General features: G+C 34.2%; 2 protein-coding genes across 3 annotated transcripts; one reads left to right on the top strand and one right to left on the bottom strand.

Moving 5' to 3' along the window:
* Nucleotides 1-78: 78 nt before the first annotated feature.
* On the bottom strand, nucleotides 79-11,920 carry LOC121768593 (pectin acetylesterase 7-like). Its single transcript, XM_042165122.1, has 15 exons — nucleotides 11,832-11,920; nucleotides 10,752-10,882; nucleotides 9,990-10,072; nucleotides 9,785-9,911; nucleotides 9,618-9,697; nucleotides 9,454-9,540; nucleotides 9,235-9,359; nucleotides 9,099-9,159; nucleotides 8,951-9,004; nucleotides 8,787-8,864; nucleotides 3,287-3,392; nucleotides 3,060-3,205; nucleotides 2,931-2,984; nucleotides 623-707; nucleotides 79-173 (listed from the first exon to the last, which is right to left on the bottom strand). The coding sequence occupies exons 1-15, from the start codon at nucleotides 11,918-11,920 to the stop codon at nucleotides 79-81; spliced, it is 1,401 nt and encodes a 466-aa protein (XP_042021056.1).
* A 3,690-nt stretch (nucleotides 11,921-15,610) lies between these two features.
* Nucleotides 15,611-17,601, top strand: LOC121767363 (pectin acetylesterase 11-like). Of its 2 annotated transcripts, XM_042163622.1 has the most exons (10): nucleotides 15,614-15,799; nucleotides 15,881-15,963; nucleotides 16,044-16,170; nucleotides 16,259-16,338; nucleotides 16,414-16,500; nucleotides 16,595-16,719; nucleotides 16,795-16,855; nucleotides 16,950-17,003; nucleotides 17,090-17,167; nucleotides 17,272-17,601. In XM_042163622.1, the coding sequence occupies exons 1-10, from the start codon at nucleotides 15,679-15,681 to the stop codon at nucleotides 17,497-17,499; spliced, it is 1,044 nt and encodes a 347-aa protein (XP_042019556.1). In that variant the 5' UTR covers nucleotides 15,614-15,678; the 3' UTR covers nucleotides 17,500-17,601. The 2 variants fall into 2 exon arrangements, with proteins under 2 accessions (XP_042019557.1, XP_042019556.1); XM_042163623.1 differs by lacking the exon at nucleotides 17,090-17,167 and having other exon boundaries at nucleotides 15,611-15,799; nucleotides 17,168-17,414.
* Nucleotides 17,602-18,072: the final 471 nt, after the last annotated feature.

Genomic DNA, 18,072 nt, shown 5'->3' with positions numbered 1-18,072 from the left:
CCTTATTAGCCTTATTAGAGAGAGAAAAATCACCAAAAATAGATAAAGACTAATTTTAATAAACGATCTATATTATTGCTAAATCCTAGAGTTGCACTCGCGCAAAAGTTGGTAAGCCTGAAAGTCGATGTAATTGTCGTATACAACGCAAGCGTCGCGTGCAGCTGCTTCGTCTGCGAATTTTAAGATGCACTTATCATAATCCAGAGACTTATAAATCTTGCAGCAAGCATCATGGTTTTAGTTTTGAATGTAAAAATATTTTGAAAGATGGGGTTGTGAGTCTTGTTAATTATAGTACAAAGAATCTAGAGGGTGTTACTATTCAATTTAATTTAATTTGATTTGATTTATGTCGACTAAATTCAAAACGTTTCCAACCTTTCTTTTAAAGAATAACTAAAATTGTTAAAGTACTAAGAATTAATGTGCTGTATATATTTCATGTTTCATACACCACAACTTCATCAATAGTTTTTTGTATCTTCTTTTCATAACACAATGTCAAACAATATATTATGTATGAATTACCTATTTGTAATTTATAACAACCCATATGCAATAAGGAAACTAAAATTATTAATTTATAGATAACTAGCTATTTACATACTACTTCAATTACAATTCTCTACATAATTAGAAGAGGTAACCAATGCAACTGAATCAGCTCTATCGAAATACCAATTACCAAAGGCCTCCAATGTAGTCTGCAAATATTTATGAAATATAAATAAATTAACATTCTTCTAAACATTAATTAAAAAAAATATGAATTTTTCAATAATTAAAGTATTTTGTATTAGAAAAACTCACCAAATTTCCCAATTTGAGTGTGGAATTGGGTTGACCAAAATTTCTCAACCCATGCGACTGAATGAAGGTAGCATGAAGCTATAAACATGCCTCCTGAAGGATTCTTGAGGATTTGTGTAACACCTTTGAAAAATGCATCCCCAAAATCTATTTCCAAAACTAATTAGTCTCATCAAATAATAATATTAATACCAAAAGCAAATCAACTGTTTATCAGCGGTTGTACAAGTGAAGTAATGAAAGAGTTATGTGAATACGTGCTTGCATGAACATACTTAATCATTAAACATTATCAATCTCTTAATTTATGTAATTAAGTAATTAGCTATCCAATTTCTTTTGGAAATATAAGTAATTGCCATTGTTCGGCCCAATTGTATTAGTTAATTATCATTGCTCAGCCCAATTCTCATTGGGCCGATACATTATCTGACCCAATGTGGATTTGATTGACGGCCCAATTCTCAAACCAGTGCAATGGATTTTGGACAATGAATCATTTGTTTCTAAAGCAAAAATAAATTTAATAAAAAACCGATATCCTTCCAACAAAAAACTTATCAAAATCTTGACGTGAAGATGAAAATATACATTTTTTGAGGTCGAAAAGAAAAGCAATTGATTTGTGATAGTAAAAAAAACACTCTTGCGTAAAAACAGTTTCCCCGTTACTTATACAAACAAGGCTGAAACACTAAAAAATCGAAAAGGAAAATAGAAAAATACTAAGAAAATAAAATAAAATTTGGATTATAGTGACATTTTTAACCCTCAACAACTTCTTATAACCAAATCAATCATACATCAACATTCAACATTCCTTGCACATTTTGGCTAGCTTTGTATTTATATAAATCAATAATGAAAGAATGCCACACAACAAATGCACATTTTGCACATTGTAATTGTAATGTACCAATAAATATATATACCTGATTTGCTAACACCATTGTTGATAAAATAAAACGCCCAAAGCCGAAAAAACGGCTAATTTATATAATAGAGGTTGTAGGTTCCCTTAGCCCGGTTATGGATTTTGTTGAACCGAACCGGGATTTCATGAAATCTCAATTACGAGGTTTAATAGCAAAAAGGGGTATTGTGTTATCATGGTTATAATTGAAAATTATGAGCTCCAAAAAATTAAGTTTGCCTTCTCCCTAGCTAGTTGTTTCTTTGCTGCTAATTTAGACGCGCCTGTGGTTCAGAAACTGTCGGTTCTAGTTCTATTAAATGTTGATTTGTCACTGGCTCATCAATGATTTTGAACCAAAACAGGTGACCGGAGTCACTATTTTTTGATAGCTTAAGATATTTTGTACACATATTATAACTGACTTTTATTTCCATAAATTCTGAAAAACACTCAAATATTTCTTTATTACTTTTATAGTAAAGAAAATTTATTTCATAAATATATGATTATTGGTTACAGACGGAGGGAGTATGTACCATTAAATCCTAGAGTTGCACAGATGCACAAGATCGTCAGCCATCCGGCCAACGTAATAGTCGTATAGAACGCAAGCGTGTCGTGAAGTAGCTTCGTCTGCGAATCTATGGATGCAACCCGAGTCAAGAGATGCATAAATCTTGCAGCAATCATCGGATACGCGCCTCTCAATCAAGTAGCAAAAGGCATATAAAACATCTTCGAAGCAATTATGAATTGTCCTTAACTGTTGATAGCATGGATCATTATATGGTTCCGACGACATTGCGATTGTTGCTACACCAATCACTACGAAACTCATGAGCATCATCCTATTCATTATACACATCGTGATGGTTTTATTTTTGTATGTAATTAATAATATTTTTGTTTCTATTTATATATGAATATATGTAGAGGCTGTTACAATTCAGTTTAATGATATCAATTGTAACATATGTATAATTAATGTGACCAATTCAAAACGTTTCCGACCTTTTAAAATGAATAAAGATAATGTTTCATTCACCACAACTTCATTGTATCTTCTTTTCATAACACAATTTTAAGCCAAGCCAAGCCAAGGCCTCCCACAACTAAAACTACTACTAGTTTATAGTAGATAATTAGCTATTAATTACATACTTCAATACGTACAAATCTCTAAAAATTTAGAAGAAGTAACCAATGTGACTGAATCTCTATCGAAATACCAATTAGAAAAGGACTCCAATATGGTCTGCAAATATTTAGAAAATATAAATGAATTAATAAAAAAAAGATTTTTTCAAAGAATTGACAAGAAAAAACTCACCAAATTCCCCAATTTGACTATGGAATTGGGTGACCAATAGTGCTCATCATATGCTACTGAATGAGCGTAGCATGCGTTTATAAACATGCCTACTGAAGGATTTTTGAGGATTTGAGTAACGCCTTTGAAAAATGCATCTCCAAAATCTATTACCAAAACTCATTAAAGTAATTAGTCTCATCTAATAATAATATTAATACTAAAAGCAAATCAAGTTGGATATTTACCAATTATCAACTGTTTATCAGCGGCTGTGCAAGCGCTCAAATTGTTTACACACATATTCCATCTTTGCCAATCAGGAAACGATGTAGGCACCAATTGGAATCGAACCTAAAAAAATTACTGTATATGTTGGCATTTTTAGCGTTACACAACATCAGCCAAAGTTAGTTAAGTTGGTTGAAGTGAAGGTGCATGAAATTGCATATGGACGTGAGCACATAGGAATGCATCTATGTGAAGTTAGTTGCACTGGATTCTATAAAAGGGATCATGCACACTTCATGATAACAATCAATAAAGTGATTACACATTTTACAAAGAGGGAGATCGAGAAAAGCAGAGCATTCTGATATTCATTGCTCAAGAAAGAGGCAAGAAAGTGTCAACCGGGAAGTGTTGCAGCTGGAGTGTTCATTCTCAGATCTCAGCTTCGGTTAGTTCGATTGCTATTGAGTTTAGCGGATAGATCGATCATATGAAGTGTTGTATAGATTGTGTAGCTCTTGGTGATTGATTGTGTTGTATCCTCTCATAAACTTCATCAATAAGAATCTCTAGAATCCTCCCGTGGATGTAGATCTTTTATGGATCGAACCACGTAAACCGATTGTGTCGTTGCTTGTTTTCTTTTCTTGGCGTTTTTCTGTCGCGTGTGATTGAAGAACTTGGATACATTGTTACAAATTGGCGCCGTCTGTGGGAACTAGTGAACAGCAATGGCCGCTACACGATTTGATTTCGAGAAGTTTAATGGTAAAAATGACTTTGGGCTATGGAAAGTCAAGATGAAGGCCATGCTTATTCAGCAAGGCCTTTGGGAGGCGATGAAGTACCAGAAATCAGAGAAGGATACGGATACTGAAGACAAAGATGAAATCAAGAAACAAGATCTGATGGAGAGAGCTCATAGTGCGATCATGCTGAGCCTTGGAGATCGTGTGCTCAGAGAAGTGTGCAAGGAGAAAACCCCATCTGATGTATGGAGCAAGCTGGAGTCGATTTATATGACTAAATCCCTTGCAAACAGATTGTTCTTGAAACAAAGACTCTACTCTATCAAGTTTCTTGAAGGAAAAGGCATCATGGATCAGCTAGATGAATTTATGAAAGCTGTGGATGACCTCGAATCTGTGGATGGAGATTTGAAGGATGAGGATAAGGCCATCATGTTATTAAACGCTCTGCCTAAAAGTTTTGATCAACTTAAGGATGCAATATTATATGGAAGGGACTCTTCACTGACATATGAAGAGGTCCTTACTGCGTTGAAGGCAAAAGAATTCCAGAAAACTTCCAATCCTAGGCCAACAGATCAAGCAGGTGAAGCCATGATAGTCAAACCCTCTGATAAAAGGGCTGCCAAGAAGAAATGGAACAAGAAAGCAAACTTTGGGAAGAAAGAAGAGAAAGAGACTAGATCTTGTTTCTATTGTAAGAAGCCTGGACATCTGAAGATAAACTGCCATTCTTGGAAGAAGAAGAAAGCAGAAGAAATGGAAAGAGTCAACACGGCTGATGTTGCTCAGGAGATGGAGATGGCTCATGCTCTCAACATTGCAGATGAAGACATAAATGAGAAGTGGATTTTGGATAGTGCTTGCAGTTTTCATATGTGCCCGAAGTATGAATGGTTTCACAATTTAAAGAGATCTGATGGATCAGTGTTGCTTGGTAATAACCAAGTCTGCAAGGTGAGAGGAATGGGGGACATCAAGATCAGATTAGAGGATGGTTCTCTCAGAATTCTGACAGAGGTTAGGTTCATTCCTGATATTAAGAGAAATCTAATTTCGCTGGGAGCACTTGAAGCAAAAGGATGCTCCTTCTCTTCATCTGATGGAGAGCTGAAGGTGAAAAAGGGATCTCAAATAATGCTTCTTGCCAAGAGAGTGAACAGCCTATACTATTTGCAGGCAGAAGTGATAATCAATCAAGCTAATGCAGTTCAGATGCAAGATGCAAATATATGGCATCTCAGATTGGGGCATGTTTCAATTGATGGTGTAAATCAATTGATAAAGGATGGGGTGATAAAGGCAAACAGAAAACTCAACTCAAGGGAATGTGAGATATGTGTGCTAGCCAAAAGCAAGAAGTTAGCATACTCATCTGGTAAACACACTTCAAAGTCAGTGTTGGACTATGCACACTGTGATATATGGGGGCCTGCTCAGACTCCTTCAATAGGTGGAGGTAGATATTTCCTATCTATAGTGGATGACTACTCCAGAAAACTATGGCTATATATCATGAAAGAAAAATCAGAAGCATTCATCAGGTTTACAGAATGGTGCAGAGAGGTTGAGGTGGAAAAAGGTTCTACACTGAAATGTTTGAGAACGGATAACGGATTGGAGTTTCTTTCTCACCAATTTGAAGATTTTTGCAAGATGAAGGGAATTAAAAGGCATAGAACTGTTCCAAACAATCCTCAACAAAATGGTGTAGCTGAAAGAGTGAATAGAACCATCCTTGAGAGAGTGAGATGCATGCTAATATCATCGGGGTTGTCACATAGGTTCTGGGGTGAGGCTGCTTCAACTGCTGTCACACTAATAAACAAATGCCCCACATCAGCAATCAACCTTGAAACTCCAGACTACAGGTGGTATGGACATCATGGAGATTATAACATCTTGAAGCCTTTTGGATGCAGGGCCTACTCACATATAAGGCAAGGGAAGCTGCAACCAAGAGCAATAAAATGTGTGATGCTTGGCTACCAGAAAGGAGTGAAAGGATATAGATTGTGGTCTCAAGAGGATGGAAATCAGAAGATAGTTATTAGTAGAGATGTGATATTCAGAGAGTTAGAGATGCCTTACAAAGAACAAAAGGAATCTACAAGATCGATTGGCTCTGATGATCAAATTGAGGTGGAGTTTCTGAGCACAGATCAGAATCTTGTGCAAGGTGAGGAGTCAGAATCTCCTGATACAGAACAACACGATCAGGGCCCAGATGAAGATGAGGAACAGAACATGGATGAAGGTGGAGCATCTTCAGAAAATCTCCATGATTACATGCTTGCAAGGGATAGGCAGAGAAGATCAAATATCAGAAAACCAGCAAGGTACAGCAATGCTAGCCTTGTCTACTATGCATTTTGTGCAGCTGAAGATATTGAGTCCAGTGAACCAAGCACCTATAAAGAGGCTATCAAATCCAGAGAAAAAGACAAGTGGATCAAGGCAATGCAAGAGGAAATAGATTCACTACTTAAGAATAAGACATGGATACTAGTTACCAGAAAGAGATTGCAGAAACTTATTGGGTGTAAGTGGATCTTTAAGAAGAAGATAGAGGCTTCAGAGGGAGATAGAATAAGATATAAGGCTAGGCTAGTAGCTAAAGGTTATAATCAGAGAGAGGGCATCGATTATAATGAAATATTCTCTCCGGTGGTGAAGCATAGCTCAATAAGAATGCTTATGGCATTGGTTGCAAAGAATGACTGGGAGCTACATCAGTTGGATGTTAAAACAGCTTTCCTACATGGAGAGCTTGAGGAAAGTATATTCATGGAGCAGCCTGAGGGATTTGTGAAAGCTGGAGATGAAGATAAGGTATGCCTACTCAAAAGAAGTATCTATGGTCTCAAACAGTCCAGCCGGCAATGGAACTTGCAGTTTGACCAGCATATGAGGATGATTGGTTTTGAAAGCTCAAGTTATGATAGCTGTGTATACATTAAGAAGAAGGATGGCAGATTAGTAGCATTCTTGCTCTTATATGTCGATGATATGCTTGTCACAGGATCAGACATTAATGAGATTGAAAGAGTGAAACATGATCTGAAGTGCAGATTTGAAATGAAGGATTTGGGGGAGGCTAAAAGGATTCTAGGAATTGATATCATTAGAGATAGAAGAAGAAGGCTGCTGTGGTTGAGTCAGCAGAGCTATATTGATAAGCTGATTCAGAAATATCAGATGAATGAATCCAGGATTGTGTCAACTCCATTGGGACAACAATTTCAACTCAGTGCTGATCAGGGGCCCAAAACTGCTGAGGAGCTGAAAGAGATGAAAAGCATACCATACGCAAGCATAATTGGGAGTGTGATGTATGTGATGATCTGCACCAGACCAGATCTTGCTCATGCTGTGAGTGTCACAAGTAGATATATGAGTAACCCGGGAAAGATTCACTGGCAGGCACTGAAATGGTTGCTAAGATATCTGAGGGGGAGCTCTGGATATGGGATTTTGTACAGAGGTTTTGGAGATCAGACTAAGGAGGTTGTGGAGGGATTCTGTGATTCAGATTATGCTTCCAACAAAGACAATAGGAAGTCTCAAACCGGGTACATATTTACAATGTTTGGTTCTGCAATATCTTGGAAATCAAACTTGCAATCTGTGGTGGCATTATCCACCACCGAGGCTGAGTATATAGCACTCACAGATGCGGTGAAAGAAAGCTTTTGGATCAGAGGTATGATGGAGGATCTCGGTGAAAAGCAAACAAAGATGGCTGTGAATTGTGATAGCAGCAGCGCGATATGCTTGTCCAAGCATCAAACATTCCATGAACGAAGTAAGCACATTGACGTGCGTTTACATTTCATTAGAGATGAGATCAAGAAGGGAATGATTGAAGTAAGGAAGATAGCCACGGAACACAATCCAGCGGATGCCTTAACAAAGATAATACCAGCTTCCAAGTTCGCTTATTGTTTGGAGTTGGTGAATGTAATGAAGAGGTGAAGAAAGCGGGGTTTGGAGGATTATGACAGAGAGCATTGATGTTGGAAACGAGGTGGAGATTTGTTGGCATTTTTAGCGTTACACAACATCAGCCAAAGTTAGTTAAGTTGGTTGAAGTGAAGGTGCATGAAATTGCATATGGACGTGAGCACATAGGAATGCATCTATGTGAAGTTAGTTGCACTGGATTCTATAAAAGGGATCATGCACACTTCATGATAACAATCAATAAAGTGATTACACATTTTACAAAGAGGGAGATCGAGAAAAGCAGAGCATTCTGATATTCATTGCTCAAGAAAGAGGCAAGAAAGTGTCAACCGGGAAGTGTTGCAGCTGGAGTGTTCATTCTCAGATCTCAGCTTCGGTTAGTTCGATTGCTATTGAGTTTAGCGGATAGATCGATCATATGAAGTGTTGTATAGATTGTGTAGCTCTTGGTGATTGATTGTGTTGTATCCTCTCATAAACTTCATCAATAAGAATCTCTAGAATCCTCCCGTGGATGTAGATCTTTTATGGATCGAACCACGTAAACCGATTGTGTCGTTGCTTGTTTTCTTTTCTTGGCGTTTTTCTGTCGCGTGTGATTGAAGAACTTGGATACATTGTTACAGTATAAATTAAAAATACTATTTCTAAACTAATTACAAGTTAGAACTCTGTTTAATTTCCATCATTTGACTGTCACAGCTAATTCACCAAATCCAACTATTGGATATATTCATAATTTGTACTTCAAGTATAATTGCATAATGTGCGTCAAATTAAATACTATAACAAAGTAGCGTACCTGGAAATAATCAAATGCACTATTCAGTATAAATAGTGGAGTTCGAACATGACCGACTATATTTTCTGGAAAGAGACACTACAAAGTTTTTTTTGTAAAAAATTAGTTAATAAAAATTTTTCATTTTGTTTTTTAGTTAATACTAATAATATGATGTCACTTACCAAATCCGGATCCATTCTTTTTGTGCATGTGGCGGGCAAAAATCTGGATATTTCCTTTAATACAAGATTATGAATTAATGTTGATTTCAATAAAGAAAAATATCACAAGTTATTAAATTACGTGTAAAAAGTGACATAATATACATACGTGGAGCATGATGGTCGAGGCAAAATATTGCTCTCTATAGTCCGCGTTAGGGACATTCTCACTACAAAAAATAAACACAAGAAAAGTTATAAAATGGAAAATATAAAATAACTAGTGTATAAATTGGAATTCTTACGCTCGGATGAAAAATCCCGAATCTGAAAGGCATTTCACCCTACCGACATCGGGGAGACGTGCTCGAAAGTTGTCACGGTGTAGGATGGTTGCTAGGCCCCCGGCGGATCTGCCGGAAAGAATTACCTACAAATAAATAAATAGGTAAAATACACTATTACTTAATTATCAAATGATATTGCACTATTTTAAAACCATTTAAATGAATTAATTAATCTACATTTTTTCCAATAGCCATTCCTTTGACCAAAAGGTCCTCCACGACAGCATCAAAAATCTTGGACCCTCTGAACTGAACCTTTTGTCCCTGAATATATACATAACAACATGAATTAATTTAATTATATTAAGTAATTAATTTCAATTATGTAGGAATTAACTTACTTGACCATCAACCTCAGTGTCTCCGAGAAATGATGACTGGTCACAATAGAACACGTAAATTCTGTTCCAATTGTAGAAATCTGAAAATAATAGTACTACATAAATATTGATAATTTGTATGCACATTATTAAAAAGGTTTGGCGTTAATTAATTAAAATTTTAATACCCGGATTTATGTCTTTGTCTGGGCTAAGAATTCCTGTGAAATTTGCGTTTCCACTTAATTTAGAACTCCCTCTAATTTCATTGAATAAGTTTTGGCATGTAGCAATATCTGCACACCATCCTCCTCCCTATATAGAGGAAATGAGAGATGATAAAAAAATGTAAAATATATAGTAAAATAAATTAGGTTTCAAATTATAATTAACCATGAGATAGATGAGCCAATTTTTGGCCCCATCTCCTGATCCGGCCGAGTAATAGTAGCCGCCCGGTGACCCGTCCATACAAACTGAAACGAAATAATTATACATGAATAAAGGCGAGTATTAGGGTGCCACCATAGTTAGAGTGACCTCCTGCCACTAATTTGATCCATCAGATCTATATGGACGCTTGAGATTAGTTTATTGAAATAGAGTCTGGATTGATGGATAATGTAGGGAATATTGCTATCTAGGGGTAATTTGGTCAATTACTTAGTTTGAAGCGTAAACAGATTTTAGGTAATATGTATATTGCAAATACTACTTAGCAATAATGCAATATTCATAGATTAACACTGCAATCTAGTAAGGTAAAAAACTATTACGAATTATGCATACACGTAACACTGCAATATTCATAGAGTAACACTGCAATGTTCATAGAGTAAGACTGCAATTTAGTAAGGTAAAAAACTATTACAAATTATGCAAACACGTAACACTGCAATATTCATAGAATAAGACTGCAATCGGGTAACAAACTGAAAATAGAGAATATCAATTTTGCCCCTAAGTGTTTTTTTATCTTCCAATTTAATTAAAATAGGCTGCCAGGTGGCAGCTTGAGAATCACACGAACTTCAGATCTAACGGTCTAAATCGGTGATATGGTGTTACAATAAAGAGTGTTGTCATATTAATACATCCCTACGAATGAATGCTTAATGAAAAAAATAAAAATATGATGATATGTATATAGGCAACCTGCTCTCCTTTCTGTTGCGTTGATGACTTGAGTGAATGGAACGAGCTCGAAGCTGCTCACGCGCTGAGCAGCTACGGCGAGTAGAAAGGCAGTGATCATACAATGCATCTTCAACATATTGATCATACAACTGTTTAATGAACAAAATATAATAAGCTATGAACCACATAATGTATACATATAACACATGATGATACTGATAAAATGCAAACTGTAAATATTGTACAAATTCCAAACTTTAATCTGGACCGTTAAAATTGTCAACAGATGACAAAATAACAGGAATAAACAATATCAACAAAATTTCAACACAGCTTGACATTGTGTTGCCATTTTTTGTTGGAGTTTGTACAATATTTATAATTTACATTTGATCACATCCCTAATGGATGCCTAATCTTGAAAATCATGGAAAAAATAAAAGAATTTTATATCTCTGTTCTCAAAATAAGAACTAAGGACTCTTAATAAAATAATTAAGAAATATGTCAATCTCTTGAACTCTATCTTAAAATGCATAACATGTTAAGTATTAAAATAACATGAAGATACATATATATAGAAACAAAGCACATAATGAGAAACCTAATACTAATTTCATTGAAAGATTTAATTTTTCTTGTGTTTTGAGAAGAGAGAAGAAGAATGACTAACATCACTTGAAAATCACGTGAAATACGAACTGCATCGATGAAGAAGATAGAAGAAATAATGCAGATTGGAAGGAGAGATTAATTTTTAAAATTGAAGAAGAAGATAGCGGCGCTTTATTAGCTTTTAGATGGGTTTGGATTGATTTGGTCAAATTTTAAATAAATGATTTGAGTCATTGATCCATAAAGTAAATAAATGATCTTAGTTACTGGGATTATTAATTTATTTTATTTAAATAATTGTCGCACTTAATAAAAGGCTTCATTTTTAATTAATATTCTGTTGAATTTAACTGGTTTCACTTAAATTATAATACTACAAAACTTAACAAAATATTATTAGGATAACTTACTTAAATTACATAAAATCAAATTAAATGACAAATAACAAAATTACAACATCTAAATTAATTTTGATTAGGATACCTTATATGCCTCTCTTGACCTATTGTTATAGCTGGAGTCACAAGCTTAAGATATTTTGCACACATATTATAACTGATTTTGATTTCCATTTCTGAAAAAACACAGAAATATTTATTTATTACTACTACAATAGCAAGAAACTATTTTGGAAATATATGGAGGGAGGAGGTAGTATGTTCTAAATCCTAGAGTTGCACTCGCGCAAAAGTTGGTCAGCCTGAAAGTCGATGTAATTGTCGTATACAACGCAAGCCTTCGTCTGCGAATTTTCGGATGCAACGATCGTAATCAAGAGACTCATAAATGTTGCAGCAAGCATTGGATACGTTCCTCTCCTTCAAGTAGCAAAAATAATTTTAAACCGAATTGAAGCAATTAGGAATTGTCTTTAACTTTTGATAGCATGGATCACTATATGGTTGCGCCGACATTGCCGTTGTAGCTCCACCGATTACTAGGAAAATAGTCACCATCATCATCCTATTCGATGTAGATATACTAATCGTGGTTTTATTATTTTTGTGTGTAGAAATATTTTGAAAAATGGGGTTGTGAGTCTTGTTAATTATAGTACAAAGAATCTTGAGGGTGTTACTACTCAATTTAATGATATCAATTGAAACATATATATGTGAGTATTTAATTTAATTTAATTTATGTGGACTCAATTCAAAACGTTTCTGACCTTCTTTTAAAGAATAACTAAAATTGTTAAAGTACTAAGAATTAATGTGGTGTATATAATTAATGTTTCATACACCACAACTTCATCCATAGTTTTTTGTATCTTCTTATCATTACACAATTTTAAACAATATAATATGTATGAATTACCTATTTGTAATTTATAACAACCCATATGCAATAAGGAAACTAAAATTATTAATTTATAGATAACTAGCTATTTACATACTACTTCAATTACAATTCTCTATATAATTAGAAGAAGTAACAAATGTAAATGAATCTTTATCGCCATATACAATAAGGAAACTAAAATTACTAGTAATTTATAGATAACTAGCTATTACATACTTCAATTACAATCCTCTGTATAATTAGAAGAAGTAACCAATGTAACTGAACCAGCTCTATCGAAATACCAATTACCAAAGGCCTCCAATATAGCTGTAAATATTTATGAAATATAAATAAATTAACATTCTTCCAAACATTAATTAAAAAATATGAATTTTTCAATAATTAAATTATTTGAGTGTGGAATTGGGTGACCGGTCGCATTGTGTCTTGCGTATGGCAATGACATGATTTTATAATAAAGTGAATTTATTTCACAGATTTAGGTCTGATGACAGGTAACCTATTCATACTGATAGATTCATTTGGGGGAAAAATCCAAAACCTAATTGCATGCACTCCCCTCGACTTTTATGTATTTGCGACTTTACCCAAATCTTTTTCAAATTTCTTTTATGTTTTATAATTAAAATTTCTTTTAGGAAATGTGGGCCATTAAACTAAAAATGGGATGTGTGCCTTCTTATAGAGTCAAGGTATAATCATACTTACCTAATTAATTTGATTAGTTTAGATAATAAAATCAAGATGTGTACGTATATTCAATAATCAATAGCATGATTACGATGCAGTTCATTATTTTTCCAAATCGATTTAATTAGTAGTTCTAAAAGGGTAAATAATCAGTTGGGCCTAACTTTGTCATTATAAATTCATGGGCCTAATCTTTCTTATGGGCTAATAATGATTTTGTAAAAAAAGTAGATTTTTAAAACAGAGATTCTATTAAACCGAGAAATCGTGCAACCGGCTCGGAACCGCCATACACTGACTGATGATTTTAACCAGAATCGGAATTGCCGATTCTCGGTTTAAAACTGAAACCGCCAAAATCCTTGATGAGCCAGAAAGAAACAACTAGGAAGAAAACGACAAACTTAATTTATTTGGAGATCATAATTTTCAATCATAACCAACACGTCATGGTTTTATTATCTAAACTAATCATAACCGAAAAGAAACAAGAGATTTTTCGCTATTATTCCACATATATCAGAATCATGCTATTGAATATCTAAACTAATTAAATTAATTAGGTAAATTATAGCTTGACTCTATAACAGAGGCTACGCTACACACCGCATTATTAGTTTAATGGCCCACAATTCCAAAAAAATGATTTTTGAATTATTAAATATTATTCTATTTTTGTAAATTAAGTTCAAAAGCAATTTCTGAATGGAGTTGTAATTTTGTAAATTTACTTTTATTGAGTGTAGTTACCTAATTTTCCATTCCATTTTGAGGGGGACTAACCCAATCCATGACACCCAATTCGGTAAGCAATAGTGGTAAGGTGCATTGTGACATCATAATTTGAAAAGGAGAGGGGTAAAATGCAAATACACAAAAGTCGAGAAGAGAGTTGTGATCGTGAGGCGTTATTTCTCGTGAAAACCCTAGTCGTGCGAGAAGGAGAAAATTAATAAAGTCGTTTATTAGATTTCTTGGGTTTTGAAAAGTAACAAACGAATTATTTATAACCTATTTCCTAATTGATCCGGGAAAGAATCCTTAAAGAAAAGCTAGACGGGGCATTATTAATGCCCGACTCAATTAAAAGGAAAACTTAACTAAGTAATAGTAAATTAAAGTTAAAAAATAAGTAAACAATTACTAGTATAAGCTATAATTAAGCATAATATATCTTGTAAATATTTTGGCCTCCGTGTTCGACACCGAGTCCGTAATGCAACCGGCTCGTCGACCACTGTCTGCAAGTCACGGTTGCGGCTTGCGTCCTTGGGTTCTCCGTTCCCTCTCGAGTCTCCTGCTCCTCGTGTCCTATCGTCGTCCTTACTCGTATCACATACATACGCAAAATCGACCGGTCACAAATAAATCAAGGACAACTTTAATATATTATGCTCTCCATCCAAGAAAATAATCATAGTAGGATGAAAATGTGTTTTGGTACAAACTTCATAAATTAAAAAAATAAAGACAGAAAGTGGTTAAAGTATGATTAACAAAATATGGAACTGACATTATTAAACAGAATAATATCTACAATACATAATAGATAGTAAAAGTTAATTTTGATGAATAAATCCATATATGTCAACAAAATTTTCAAATGTCAATTAAATAAGTAATAATGAAAAGTGAACAGGGGGTAAAGTTGCAAATAAAAAAATTCGAGAGGGGGTGAATGCAATTAGGTTTTGGGTGTTTTCAATTTCCTAAAGTGATTGTACGAAGAATGAATAGCTCAGACCTAAATAAATCAATGAAATAATGCAAAGCACGTTAATTACATCGGGACCGGTCAGACATAAATATAGGATAATTGTAAATATTATACTACGACTCTAAAACTTATTCTATTTATTGGTGCATACTTAAAATGTTATATAATGCTAATGATTTATACATGAAATTAAATGTATATTATACTGTAAACATTAAATTTTAGGAAATACTAGTAATAAATAAAAAAACACATTATATACTCTTGAATTTTAGTAATACTAGATGGGGTAAATTGTCGTAAAACACATTATATACTCTAATAGATTTATTATACTCTCCATCTATGAAAATAATCATAGTAGGATGAAAATAATCATGAGATAATTGATCATAATACTGTCAAAGTTATGTAATATAATCGGCCATCTTTAATAGAAGTTGAGCCAATGAACAAGTCCATAACATGCATGACATCATATTTCATTTTGCTTTTCTTTTATATAGTAAATTTTGTTTGGTGTGGGTTTGTGACTAAATTTTATTCTATAAGAGAGGGGTTTGTAGCTGCATAACACCACCACCAACACAACAGTAATTTCCCTCTCTCATTCACTAGATGTTCAAGATGCATTGTATGATCATTGCTTGCTTACTAGCATCCGTAGTTGCTCAGCGCGTGAGCAGTTATGAGCTCGTTCCGTTCACCAAAGTTGCCTTCGCAACCGAAAGGAGAGCAGGTGGCTTATATATCATCATATTTTATTTTTTCCTAATAGTTTTCATTAATCATTTATTCATATGTAATTATTTCGTTTCAGTTTGTATGGACGGGTCACCAGGCGGCTACTATTACTCGGCCGGATCAGGAGATGGGGCCAAAAATTGGCTCATCTATCTCATGGTTAATTATAATTTGAAACCTAATTTATTTTACTATATATTTTACATTTTTATCACCTCTCATTAATTTCTTCTATATAGGGAGGAGGATGGTGTGCAGATATTACTACATGCCAAAGCTTATTCAATGAAACTAGAGGGAGTTCTAAATTCAGTGGAAGCGCAAATTTCACCGGAATTCTTAGCCCAGACAAAGACATAAATCCGGGTATTAAAATTTTAATTAATTAACGCCAAACCTTTTTAATTAATTAGTATACAAATTATCAATATTTATATAGTACTATTATTTTCAGATTTCTACAATTGGAACAGAATTTACGTGTTCTATTGTGACCAGTCATCATTTCTCGGAGACACTGAGGTTGATGGTCAAGTAAGTTAATTCCTACATAATTGGAATTAATTACTTAATATAATTAAATTAATTCATGTTGTTATATATATTCAGGGACAAAAGGTTCAGTTCAGAGGGTCCAAGATTTTTGATGCTGTCGTGGAGGACCTTTTGGTCAAAGGAATGGCTATTGGAAAAAATGTAGATTAATTAATTCGTTTAAATGGTTTTAAAATAGTGCAATATCATTTGATAATTAAGTAATAGTGTATTTTACCTATATATTTATTTGTAGGTAATTCTTTCCGGCAGATCCGCCGGGGGCCTAGCAACCATCCTACACTGTGACAACTTTCGAGCGCGTCTCCCCATTGCCTGCAGGGTGAAATGCCTTTCGGATGCCGGATTTTTCATCCGAGCGTAAGAATTTCAATTTATACACTAGTTATTTTATCTTTTCCATTTTATAACTTTTCTTGTGTTTATTTTTTGTAGTGAGAATGTCCCTAACGCGGACTATAGAGAGCAATTTTTTGCCTCGACCATCATGCTCCACGTATGTATATTATGTCACTTTTTACACGAAATTTAATAACTTGTGATATTTTTCTTTATTGAAATCAACATTAATTCATAATCTTGTATTACAGAAAATATCCAGATTTTTGCCCGCCACATGCACAAAAAGAATGGATCCGAATTTGGTATGGGACATCATATTATTAGTATTAATTAAAAAACAAAATGAAAATTTGTTATTAACTAATATTTTACAAAAAAAACTTTGTAGTGTCTCTTTCCAGAAAATATAGTCGGTCATGTTCGAACTCCACTATTTATACTAAATAGTGCATTTGATTATTTCCAGGTACGCTACTTTGTTATATTTAATTTGACGCGCATTATTTTCATTATACTTGAAGTACAATCGCAATGTCGTCGGAACCATATAATGATCCATGCTATCAACAGTTAAGGACAATTCCTAATTGCTTCCAAGATGTTTTATATGACTTTTGCTACCTTGCGCCTGAGAGGCCCATATCCGATGATTGCTGCAAGATTTATGTGTCTCTTGATTCGGGTTGCATCCATAGATTCGCAGACGAAGCTACTTCACGACACGCTTGCGTTCTATACGACTATTACATTGGCATGATGGCCGACGATCTTGTGCGTCTGTGCAACTCTAAGATTTAATAGTACATACTCCCTCCGTCCGTGACCAATAATCATATATTTATGTAATAAATGTTATTTACTATAAAAGTAATAAAGAAATATTTGTGTGTTTTTCAGAAATTATGGAAATCAAAGTCAGTTATAGTATGTGTACAAAATATCTTAAGCTATCAAAAAATAGCGACTCCAGTCACCTGTTTTGGTTCAAAATCATTGACAAGCCAGTGACAAATCAACATTTAATAGAACTAGAACCGACGGTTTCTGAACCACAGGCGCGTCTAAATTAGCAGCAAAGAAACAACTAGCTAGGAAGAAGGCAAACTTAATTTTTTGGAGCTCATAATTTTCAATTATAACCATGATAACACAACACCCCTTTTTTGCTATTAAACCTCGTAATTGAGATTTCAAGAAATCCCGGTTTGGTTCAACAAAATCCATAACCGGGCCGAGGGAACCTATAACCTCTATTATATAAATTAGCCGTTTTTTCGGCTTTGGGCGTTTTATTTAATTTTGTCAACAATGGTGTTAGCAAATCAGGTATATTTATTGGTACTTTACAATTACAATGTGCAAAATGTGCAT

Source organism: Salvia splendens, chromosome 15 (genome assembly GCF_004379255.2).
Source record: "Salvia splendens isolate huo1 chromosome 15, SspV2, whole genome shotgun sequence".
Taxonomy (NCBI): Eukaryota; Viridiplantae; Streptophyta; class Magnoliopsida; order Lamiales; family Lamiaceae; genus Salvia; species Salvia splendens.
The sequence above is the reverse complement of the archived record's forward strand: the minus strand, read 5'-3'. Positions and strand labels throughout refer to the sequence as shown.

Excerpts from the sequence above, each read along its gene's own strand:
- LOC121768593 (XM_042165122.1), bottom strand. The coding sequence starts at position 11,920 with ATGGAAATCAAAATCAGTTATAATATGTGTGCAAAATATCTTAAGCTT. Across the intron at positions 9,360-9,453 it reads GAATGGCTATTGGAAAAAAT|GTAATTCTTTCCGGCAGATC; the intron begins GTAGATTAATTA and ends ATTTATTTGTAG. Across the intron at positions 2,985-3,059 it reads TAGTCAAATTGGGGAATTTG|ACCATATTGGAGTCCTTTTC; the intron begins GTGAGTTTTTTC and ends AAATATTTGCAG.
- LOC121767363 (XM_042163622.1), top strand. The coding sequence starts at position 15,679 with ATGTTCAAGATGCATTGTATGATCATTGCTTGCTTACTAGCATCCGTA. Across the intron at positions 16,501-16,594 it reads GAATGGCTATTGGAAAAAAT|GTAATTCTTTCCGGCAGATC; the intron begins GTAGATTAATTA and ends ATTTATTTGTAG. Across the intron at positions 16,720-16,794 it reads GCCGGATTTTTCATCCGAGC|TGAGAATGTCCCTAACGCGG; the intron begins GTAAGAATTTCA and ends TATTTTTTGTAG.